General features: G+C 38.4%; 1 protein-coding gene and 1 long non-coding RNA gene across 7 annotated transcripts in view; one reads left to right on the top strand and one right to left on the bottom strand.

The window, feature by feature from the left end:
• Positions 1-340: 340 nt before the first annotated feature.
• Positions 341-11913, bottom strand: part of PPP1R13B (protein phosphatase 1 regulatory subunit 13B) — a 68991-nt gene continuing 57418 nt past the window's right edge. For all 6 annotated transcript variants that reach the window (XM_037394975.1, XM_037394974.1, XM_037394973.1 and 3 more), the window contains 8 exons: positions 9342-9511; positions 7992-8493; positions 6666-7432; positions 4924-5061; positions 4709-4842; positions 3843-4009; positions 2731-2930; positions 341-1865 (listed from right to left, as the gene is read on the bottom strand). In XM_037394975.1, coding sequence (XP_037250872.1) covers positions 1824-1865; positions 2731-2930; positions 3843-4009; positions 4709-4842; positions 4924-5061; positions 6666-7432; positions 7992-8493; positions 9342-9511 — 2120 coding nt within the window. In that variant the 3' untranslated portion in view covers positions 341-1823. The remainder of the gene's footprint in view (positions 1866-2730; positions 2931-3842; positions 4010-4708; positions 4843-4923; positions 5062-6665; positions 7433-7991; positions 8494-9341; positions 9512-11913) is intronic.
• Positions 1872-3790, top strand: LOC119151253. Its single transcript, XR_005105350.1, has 2 exons — positions 1872-2172; positions 3268-3790. It is a non-coding gene; the product is annotated as an uncharacterized LOC119151253 (long non-coding RNA).

The raw sequence follows: 11913 nt of genomic DNA, 5'->3' as shown, positions 1-11913 counted from the left end.
TATTGGGATGAATCCTCGGCTACATGTGCTGTGCCAGGTTCTGCCCTCAGTCATCCTACCCTGGTAAAAATTGTGTATGTGAACACAGCTTGTGTCTAAAGGACCCTTGAAGGCTGTTCTAGACAAGCATTAATTTGGCAGAGCTGGAATGCTGGAGAACTAGTGTGAGGAGGTTCCAAAGCTGCTGGGCAAGTCATTTTTTGTGCAGCTGGTAAAGCCGTGAGGAAGCATGAGTTAGCAGGTAGAACACCGCAAGCTAGAACTAACCTTTTTGTGTCGGCTGTGACCAAAGGCCTGTCTATCCTTGCTCCCTGTATAAAGATACTGGAGAATGCAGCCATGCCTTAGCAGTACTTTATTGTGCACATTTACATGTTCTCTGAATTAGTGTATCATAGGCTCTTGAAATCATCACATTCATGTAGCAAATTCTTCAACAATAATACCCTTTCACTTTTCACCACAATATATACAGTTAATGCTAACCTGTGGTAAAAGCAAGTTACAGCACTGCAGAAATGGATATATAAATTATACACAGAACTTGTACATGAAGAATTAATCAAATTGCATACTGTTAAATGGGAGAAAATTACAAGAAATATGGCTAAAACTTATAATGGGAAATTCAAAATATAGTTTTGGTATATAAAATCATGTACAATTAAAATTCCAGTGAAGTGCTTTTTTTTTTTTTGCCTTTTTTTTTCCTTTTTTGTTGCGTGAAACTACAACGTAGTGGAATAGGTTATTGCATAACTTGCCTTGGCAACAGATTTAGGCTGCCAAGAACCACAGAAACTGTCCTCAAGTAAGCTATTGCCTTTCTTAAATCCTTCCCTAAACTTTGTTTCTTTCTTCTCCTTGACTTAACATCTACACTACCCTCTTTCTACTTCTATCCCATCCTTCATATTTTCTTCTAGACTGACTCAGGCAGACTTCAAATGACACAGTATAACCCTTACCCGGACTCTTACCCTTTTCAACTATTGCACTTTCATCCATGCAGACATACAAATCCCTTAAGCTGCTGCAAGTTCGGTACTAACTGTTGTGTCCAGGACGGACAAGCTCGGGTGGTTAGTAGGGGATCCTTTACATTAGCAGAGGTAACACTGGTGCTGTAGGCTGAATAGTCAGAAAAGAAAACACCAAGTGAAATACTGTGTAGGGATTTTGAGATGTGTACAAATACTAGCTTGATTCTAAATGCAAATACTAGATGCCAGATTATGTAAAAGCTTTTGTCAGGGTTGTCTAGACCAGGATTGAAGTGTAGAGCATGTAAACACTTAAAATCCTAGCCTTCATCAAGCTTTGGTGACTACTTAAGTTACACATGTAATAGGTGAAGATCTTGTGTCCTAGAACCCAAAAAGTTGATCAGTAATAAGAACTCAACATTCACTGGTATCGAACAAAATGTCCAAAGTCCTGACGTGGGACAGTTACTGTGGGGTTGGAGCAAACTGGACAGCGTATCTGCACTCCGCAAATGACACCTCTGAACATTGAACACAAGAAAGCTCCTACCATGGAACTTTAACTTAAAACACTGCTTTAGATGATAGTTGGCGCAACACTGTAGGTAGTGGAGGTATCACTGTCCTCATCAGTGGTGGGTCACATAAAAACGATCCTCATTTACAAACTGCAGATCTTGAAAATCGTGGATGCTGTCCATTTAACAAGAGAAAGCACCATTAAAACTAAATGTCATAGTTTTATTTCTCTGTGTGAAATGATCAAAAATGATGGCTCCAGTGTATGTTTTAAGTTTCCAGTTACCAGCACGGTATTGCACTGTTGTACAACCGATTTCAAGCAAGGGTTCGCTGTCTAGGTTTTATTCGTGGATATAACTGTAAAAACAGAATAAAAGTATTAGGCTTTGCGTGCTTGATACCAAGTTAAATATAAATCAGTTCAGTTATAACCAAGGGGTACTTGCTAACAAGAACTGGGAGATGAAGTGTTTGGGGGGTGGGGGGAGGAAGTTTTGGTAAGCTACAGCATGTTCTTAGGTAACCTCTGAAAAATCACACAGAAACAGCAGGATGCCAAGGGCTGACTTACTCCTGGCAGCAGCAGCAAAATTGCTGCTGTGAGGGTGACTTCATTCATTTAGCTCCAAGATCCCAGACAAGACCAAAGGACGGACGCTTTGACGTAAGTACAAGAATTCCCTGTTGAGCCCCAGAGGGCTTCCTTCCTGCTCCGTACGGTTCCCTTACATGTTTTGTCCCCTGTATCTCTCTACTTAGTAGCCATATGTTCCCCATCTCCCATGGTAGCAGTGTTCCCAACTTGCCTACAGTTGTCATCTTCAAGACTCCTTCCTGAAAGTTCTAAATTTCTACATATCTATATATTGCTTAGCTCGTGCCAGGTATTAAAACCCTTCCTACAGAACTTCCTGGGCCAAAGCTTCAAGCTGCCTAAATAGAGCCACTGCACTTTACGTAGGGGCCCTATATTTTAGCCAAGGGGGGAAAAAAAAAGCTCGTTAAAGATTAAAGCATAAACTACATTAAATGTATTAACTTGCCAAATGAAAAACAGCACTAATCTCCTAAACATAGCCTCTCCTTTTTGTTTGTAATGACACAGAGGCCAGAAAGAATAAAGATAATCTGCTTTGTGCCACTTCATACACAGAGGGATTCTGACCAAAGATCCATCTGGCGTTCCTGCTTCAGGAGGAAGTAAAAAATAAGAAGAACATACCCCAAGAAGGTTTTTAGGCACATAGCCTTCTTTGTCATTGAGGCGGGCCCACCACCACTCTGTTTCATTGTCGTCCTTACGTCTTAGAATAGTAATGGCATCACCCTCGTGAAATGACAACTCATCATTATTCTGGGCTTCGTAATCCCACAGAGCGTACACCACTCCTTTATTCATCACTCCCAACTTCTCCTGCACTCCTGTTAACAACAGATTGGAGAACGCACTAGACAGTAAAATACCTTGGGTTTCTCCCCGAGTTTTTTAGTATGGACACTGTGGCCCAAATATTAGTCTGTTATTTATAAAAGTTTCATGAACGATATTCTGCACTTCCATGACGAAATACTTTCAGAAGTTTAACTGTGATAAAACCAAATTTTACAGAATGTTTTAAACCAATTTAGAGCATAACGTTTTCCTCTTATTATATACACAATAGAAACTTTACAATCTTACATTCAAATGAGAATAAAAGTAGTTTTACAAATGTTTGAGCAAAGCAGCTTTCTATAACTGCTGTTATGTTTCTCACAGGGCTGCCTTACACAGTAGCACTTGGAACCTTTTGAAAACCAGCAACGTCAAGTGTATAGAGCCTTAATGAAACTTACAGCTTCTGATGGAAATTAAAAACTTGTCTGTTACATCCAGGTACTTTTCTTGCAAAATACACATTTTATTTATATATACACACACTCTCTCTCTCTCTCCAAATACATCCCTTCATTAATTATTCATAAAGTATATGTATGTATTCATGTGATCTAGAAATTTGTGCACCTGGAGGTTGGGAATATCTCTGTCAAGATAACTGATGACTCACTGTTGCTGTCAAAACCTCCCCATGGAAGCATTTCCTTGAAATTAAGCCAAATTAAACTTTAGAAATCTAACATTAGAAGGACCCTGCGAAGTAACTCAAAGAACAGAAGGGCTATGAGCAATGCAATAATGAAAATACTACTCTGCTTTTACTATTTTGAAAGAACAGGTGGTTGATGGGCAGTATTGTCAAATCTGGGGCCTAGGCAGATGTTTCATGCATATCAGAGAGAGGGAAAAAAAAAAAAAAAAAAGCTAAAAGTTTCTGAAGTACTATCACAGCTTACCATACAAGAACTGGGAACACTGAATATAGCCTTCTTCCATCTCTTCACACTTGTCTGCAGCAGTTTCTATATCACTTATAGTTGAAGCGAAAATAGCTGCCCCAGATTCAACCAGCAGTTTACAGAGATGAACACTATTGCAAGAAGCAGCACAATGCAAGGGTGTCCTGAAATAAAGCAAAAGTGTATACATGAAAAAAAACAACTTCCATGAATCCTAGCTTTTGCAATAGAGTTTAGCCTGTCAGTTTTAAAGAAAATTGTTCTTTATGATTATAGCCTATGTATGCATTGTTCAAAACCTGCTAAGCAACTGGAGTGCACTCCAGGATTTACCTGACTCCAAGTACAGCCACACATTATAAAACAGATGTTAGCAAAAATGTCTGTTCTCATAGCTTAGAAAGCTGCTGGGTATAAAAAGGTATTTTCCAATATGAGGAAATTTGAAAGGCAGAACAAAGGTGAGTGAAACAGATCAGCACAGCAAGGCTTCACATCCCCTCCAAACACCTCTAAAGTGCTACACCTACCTGTAAGGCTAGATTCTTCAAGGACACCAAAATCTGTGGCGAGTTATATGAAGGTGAAACTTAACCAAATTAACTTTTGTCATGTTTTATTTACAGTTTAATTATTTCAGCATCTGAGCAAGAAAGGCAACTATACCCCTAAGGAAAACCAAAAAGTAATGTACTTTATGATTTAAGTGTGCTTGCACAGGAGTTGAACACAGATCAGAATGTGCTCACTTCCTAGGTGTAAAAGGGAAGGAAATGGTTCCCAAAACAGGTCTCGACTAAATCTTGAGTGTGCATCAAAATGGCATTTCTCCCAGATGCCAAGTTAAAAATCTTGACACTTACCACCCGTCACTATCTGCTGCATTTACATTTACACCAAAATCAAGCAGGAACTTCACAATGTGGTGATGACCAGCACACACTGCGTTATGCAAAGGTGTAATTCCTTCATCATTTGGTTTACTGGGATCATCAACCTATTGAAAACGTAAAATAGTTCAGCAACTTTTTTTCTTCTTCTAAATATCTAAAGAGGTTGCCATTGTCTAGAATCTCACCTCATATATGATTCGTTGTACAAGATCAAATTCTCCCTCCAAAGAAGCATCTAGGAGAAGGGCCAACGGATTGAACTTCACTCTCAAACCGTGGCCTGTTCTTTCAGAGTTAGGTTTCTTCAAGTTGGTACGTTTTGTCTGAGTAGAGATGAAGGTTGGAAGGCATCATTTCAGCTCCCGTAAGTAGTACAAATTGATTCAGTTACTTTTTAACTCAATGAAGAATCCCATCCTTCTTGAATGGTAATTAGCTAACTATGCAAACATTTCTGTCAAAGTCTCTAAATAAAAGGCTCAATATCTCACTACGTCTTATCCAGTCAAAAAATGAAAAAAACACACCAATATCATTTAGAAGCTTCTAATTAATGGTAGCGAGTACAAGAAATGAAGTACTTAAGTCAATGATTTTTGAGCACGACTATCTTAATTGTATCTAATACAAGCTGAATGTGTTTCTGGTGGATTGTCTCAGGCACTGTCAAAACTTTTGCTTAGACTAGAAAGCATGACACAATTAAGCCCGAGTATCATTCTCTACTCGGAGTAATCTTTGCCTTGAAATAGCGAAAGTACCTGCTGTAGGTCAGTACCTACAAAGAGTTTTGCTGTGGGAAAGAAAAGTACAGAACATGAAGCTGTTTTATGTGACGTTCTAGCTGGTGTTATCGGAGGAAGCATTCTCAAGATCTGAAACACGGAAATGCACTTTGAGAATATTTTGAATCATTCACATGCGTTCTTGCCACCTTCCAGAAAAAAACATTATTTTTTCCAGAAAATATATTCCAGAAAAAAACTACAGCTTTTATAGAATGCTTTTAGTGTCTAACACTGTATAAGATCCATTTTCATTCATGCTCCTATTTAGTATGGCTATTTCAGTTTGGAAAATAAGCCTCTCACAGTACGAATAGTATCTGTTGCCAGCATGTTCCATTCTCCCAGAAGTATCCTGGCCCGCTTGTGCTCATGGAAAATGCATTCAGGGCTCTGTGCACACTGCAGTCCAGTTGTCAGAGGAATGCAAGTTCCCCAGATGAACCAGAAAGTGGAGATGTTCTTTGAAACTAATGTTAAATGCGTCATACATCAACAACTACAAATAAAATTCAGTTTTCTCCCTATTTCCAATTCTCCATATGCTGTAGATTTTGGTAATGACAAGTATTTAAAAGATTTTGGTGCAGCTGGAGGAGGGCCTTTGAAAGCGATTCAAATTATGTGACAAGCCCATTAGAAAAAACATTTCTGCTAAAACAAGTCAGCTGTGTTGCTGTTAGTGTTGGCCATGGTCTCACAACTCTGCTGAGAGGGGAAAAGGAGCACACTTCTCCCAGAACAGTTATTTTGGCTTGCCTGCAAATTAAAAAGCTTCCCACTGATACAGCTTACCCTTAGTTGCAAACAAATTGTTTTGTAGGCCCAGGGAAATGAGTATTTTTAATGGAATCTCAGATTCCAGAATTAGTTCTACAAGAGTATATCCCTAAAAAAGTTCTACAACCTAAAGTACATACACAATCTCCTGTTACCTCCATTAACAGCTTTATTATTAAACAGCTACAGCAGTATAACTAATCCACCAGAATACTCCTTGGAGCTCCCCTGGTTTTTCTTTTCTTTTAATATGAAACGTGAAGTGCAAACATACTGCTTAGCATCCTACCATCTTCCAGTTGCACTTAAACACACAGCTAATTCTATAGTTCAAAAAACTGTCTTTTTGCTTTGTTACTTACTGGAGGAAGTGGAGGAGGAACAGCAGGTGGCAAAGGAGCTTCATCTTCTACTGGTGAACTGACCTCAGGTGTGGGACTGGATGACTCTTCAGTAGAAGGAACTATAGCAGGATTATTGTTGTTATCTTCAGTTGTCTCAGAGGTTTGATTTGTGGTTTCAGTGCTTATCAGTTCCTCGGTAGCAGGGGAAGGTAATTCATTATCGTTGGCATCTGACGAAGGGGGTGGCTCATCAGGGAGGGGAACTGTAGGCTGTATGGAAATCGGTTCTTCAATATTGCCATTGGTACTAGTGTTACCATTATCAACATCAGCTAAGATGCCTATGAAGTCCTGTGGATTGCTTGGCTGATAAAAAGGAGCACTTTCTATTCCTCCAGCCAGAGTATTAAAGCGCTGATACAACAATTTTTGTATATTTGGTCCACTTGGGCCTTCTGGTTCAGTGATAGAACTACGCTTCTTTAATGGCCTAGGGGCATTGGCCAATTTTCTTCTTAGAGCTTCAAGGTCAGCATCGCTTTGATAGCGTAGGGGTGAGTGCACAATAGGTGTCAGCTTAGTAGGACTGAGAGGACGAGGAATGTTTTCCACATTGCTGTTTTCACTGGATGGCGGAGCATTTTCCAGCTCTTGATCTTTTTCAGATACCTCAGTCTGAGGCTGTGACTGTGGCTGTGAGGAAGTCTGCGCAGGCAAAGAACCATGAAGGAATGGCAAGGGTGAGGGAGAAGTTGAACCAGATTGTAATACAGGTTTTCCGTAGACTGAAGAAAAGAAAGAGAGAAAACAGTGAAGAACTGTTCTCAAATTAAGTAATAAAATATTTGCAAATAAATTGCATGTCTCTGTTGCTACTCGTTTGACACTAATGCAGAAAGAAAAAACATCAAATTAATTGTATCAGAGCCTGTCAAGACAGAAATAAATACTCACCTGTTGGTGATGGTGATGCTTCTTACCATTACAAGCTACAAGTAACACCTGGAATGTTTTTCCTCTTTCCTGAGGAAACAGTAAAAGAAGAAAAACTCTCCTCTCTAGACACTGTTTTTTCAACTTGTTTATGAAAGTATTGGTAGAGTAACCAGACTATATTGTTCTAATTGCATCCTGTTCTAAGGAAAAGTTAGCTGAGTGTATACTTATCACCCCCAAAATACATGGGATCATTTTTCTGCCACACTGTGCACATAAAAATACCTTTCCTCTTCTCACAGATTTAGACAAGTTTTTCAAACTAATATGGAAAGTAAACTAAGCCCAGTAAGTAGATCTCAACAGTCTACTTCAAAGCAAAAAAAAAAAAAAAAAAAAATATTCTACCTGCTTTTACTGACTTGTTTAAAGTATTGTATACAGCTTGTTGATAATTCTTTGGTGGTGTTGCTTGCTGGAGATACATTGAGTAGATGGAACTGGAGTTCACTGTCTGTGGCCCTTTTCGAGGAGACTGAGGTCTTGATCCTTTATCAGCTAGAAAAGGTCTGATTGCCACAGTTAAAGGGAGTTCTGGCCTGCCATCTCCTCCTGGAAACAAGGGGGGACCGGAAGGTTGATACGTAGGGCTGGGAGGTACAGAAATTCTCTGTTGAATCTGCTGTGAAGAGCTGGGCTGATGTGCATTGCTTGGTGGCGGAAGCGGAACAGGTCTTTGCCGATTTGTTATACTAGTGCCAGGTCTGGGCAGGCTGCCATCCTTCCTTCTTTCTAGAGAATTTGTAGAACCTGTTCCTAAGGGAACTGGACTTGGATAGGTCCCATAGTTTTGAGGCAACTGCTTGCTTACGCCAGGAACTGTCGGTGGCACCTTCCCCAGGTCAAGACCCTATGTAAGAACAGTATATACCGTTTAATTAAATAAAGTATTTGTGAGCGAGAATATTCCTCAGTCAACAAAACATACTAATAATGTCGTGTGACAGCAAAGCAGTAAATATAACAATTTGTGTTCTTTAATCACTAGGTAAGATTCTACCTGAATTTATCACAAGACCTCACTGTACATCACGCAGAGGCTGCTGTTTAAAGGCATCTTCAGCTGTAGTACATTTATATGAATCCAAAACCACCTGCATACTTTCAAAGCCTGAATAACCTGTTCTAGGTTCTGGGTCTCAGTATCTAGTTGATAATGTATTTGATAATATACAGTGTGGTAGCACTTTACCAAAACTATTTAAAGACGACGTCCTTATTCTTTAAAGATCAGAGTCTTAAAGAATTCATAAGGTACTAGAACAACACTGCAAAAAACCACCACCAGTGGACTCACTCAAGGATGGATTTAATGACTTCTTTTGCGAGACAAAAAAAAGAAGACTGCATTTAAAAAAAATCATAATTACACCAAGAAAAAAGACTAACAAAGATTTGAATTAGAAAAACAGAAAGGTGGGGGAGATGATTAGGAGAAGCAAAGGGAGAGAAAAGGGGGGACCAGGTATGTAGAAGAACAGAAAGGAATACAAACTACTGAAGTTGGAAAAAATAAATACTGTCATGTGATAAGAACAGAAAGGAATAGAAGGAATACAAAGGTAATTTTCTTTGTGACTATTTAAGAACAGCAGCAGGGAAACTAGTTCTGTATGCAACTGAAGTGAGTTCAGGTATGGAAGCCAAAAGTTCATGTCAGCAAAACAGATCTATAAATATATCACAGATGAAACCCACCAGCTTATCAGTACTTCCTAATACTGAAGTTGGCAAAGGCTGGCTGGATATAGTTCCTTGTTTTAAAGCAGTATCCATGCTTGATTCTTTCCAGTCTGTGTTGGAGATCTGAGGGGGTTTGACCACAGGCGTTGAGCTCTGTTTAAGTATTGGCCAGTTGCCATCATTAGCTTGAAAACAGACAAAAATACTGTATTTAAGATAATCCACACCACCACTGTAAATAAGCAAAACGTGAAACACAATAGCTTGGATTACAACAGGATTAATTTGATTCCAGAAATGAGATAAGTCACTATTAATGTTTGATTCAGAAACTGATACTCATTGCCCAATCACTTCTCATTACCCTTTGACATTCAAATTGTATTGAAAATTTCTATAGAAAAAAAGATATGGTTGAAATTTTGGTTTGAGCATTGCATATTCTGCTATTTGACAGCAAACAAATTCAGAACAAAAATCCTTCTTACAGAAACACTTCACCAACATATTTGATACTATCCAGAGACACTACATGTTAAAGCTACGTAAGCTCTGAGTGGACTTACTCCATATTTAAACTATGGTTACTAGATTCATTCACTCATAACAGGATGTAAAAAACTCCATTCAACAATGGGGTGGAACAAAAGCATACATTCCTTTGCTGGAAATGGAAGTTAACTTACCTTTTGTTTTTCTTCAACATACTCACCTGATAAGAACAGCCCCAGAGATTTACTTTTAAAGAATTTTTATAAAGTCAGCTGACAGCTTCAACTCACAGCATCAAGATACAAGTCATGGGCTTTTATTTTCATAATATGCAAGAAATCATGCATAGCTGCACATAAACTGAGGCAACAAATCCTTAATGAAGTCCTAGATGCATTGATATGTTACTTTATTAACTGCGTGAGACTATTTAGTTTGTTATCTAAGTAAGCAACAGATTTTAAATAGCCTGATAATTAGATCTGTTTTATAGTAACTAAATAGATCCCTGGTTAGATCCTAAGCTTTGATTTGCCTTTAAAAGATTAAACTATAGGTTTCTCTTACTCTAAGGAGACCAGAGATCACTTCTCCTTCCTTACTGCCTGTAATTATCTTTGGGGAGCAGTACATATCAGTAAAGGTGACATGTAACATGTAACCAACTTTACTAGAGAGTAACAACTAAAATGGAGGGGAATTTGTGTGTGTGTAGATTTACTGAGATTTCTGAATATAGAGAGACAACATCAAATGAAAATCAGGTATATAACAACAAAGTTTCCCATTTCAGTTTAAGTTCCTAGAAAACAGAACCAGCAATACTATTTATGGAATTCTTTGCCATCTTCTGTCTGGTATAGTAGATAGTCTAAGAATAAGCTGCATGGTAACATTCTAATTACAGTAAATTTAACATCACCACTTGTACTTTCTATTCATGAGACTTACCCCTCTATTGAGTATTCCTTTTCTCCCCTCTGCCTGCCCCCCCAAATGACAACCTGAAAATTTCTTAATAATTGCCACCCAATGTTTTCACTATGACGGCAAATTCACTCTGTTAGCTCATAAACCTATTTATAAGTTTGTTAAAATCATACCATTTTTTAAGCGAGCAGAAGATAGTTATACTTCTTGCATTTAAGCTACCATACTAATTATTTTGTAATTATACATGTAGATTATTCCTTAATATTACATACACTATATTGTATTAAACTTTCAAATCAAGATCAACTGTGTTTGAATTTGGAGAGTTAATTACTCTGGAGCAAGAGTATTTTTGTGTTTGGTCATTAAAATAGGTTTAACACTTGCATGTTTTTTTTACACTGAGCATATTGTATATAGTCCAGAAATCACTTTTCACACTTGCAGACTGCCAGGATGTAAAGTAACGATGCTAAGCTTTAGTAGTGGCAACATCCAAGAACTGGACATGTTGGGTTTTTTGTTTGTTATTGGTTTTAATCATCTGGTATCAAGAGCAAGACCCAAAAAGATGGCCATCTAAACACTTTGACCCTAAATGGCAAATTTTACAACTATGCACTGAATTAATATTTGTTGTACAATACACATAGGACATTCCATAACTCCAGTAAGGTTATGGTTAAACATAAAAGCATCTTTAGCTGTAAGTTTAGCTATTCAGAAAGCACTTACAGTGACAACAGCAAAAGTCCAAAAGAATTTAATTAATTCTCTTACCTGCAAATACAAGCCCACACTCTTCTATTAGAAAGAGAGTGATACAAGAACCTTTTGTAATCCTTGGAATTTCAAATATTAGCATGTTCATCCCCAGATTCTGAGGTAACAGACTGGAAGTAAATTTAGACTCCCTCCTCTCTCTAACTTCTCTGTTTTGTTGTACTTATATAAACATCAGAAGGCAACTGTTCCCACTTTCACGTCCTTCACATTACAATCTGGCAGACTTGTCAACTGCCATGTACTTTTTATGAGCGCCTCTCTCACATACTCCCAACAACCCAAGCTGAATCTCAGGCACTTAACTAAGCTGTTGCAATCTGCAACCGCAGCGTATGACGCCAGACGCTGCATGACAGGAGCTAAATGGAGGCAACCA

This window comes from Falco rusticolus, chromosome 7, assembly GCF_015220075.1.
Source record: "Falco rusticolus isolate bFalRus1 chromosome 7, bFalRus1.pri, whole genome shotgun sequence".
Classification (NCBI taxonomy): Eukaryota; Metazoa; Chordata; class Aves; order Falconiformes; family Falconidae; genus Falco; species Falco rusticolus.
This window is presented reverse-complemented; position numbering and strand designations above follow the sequence as displayed.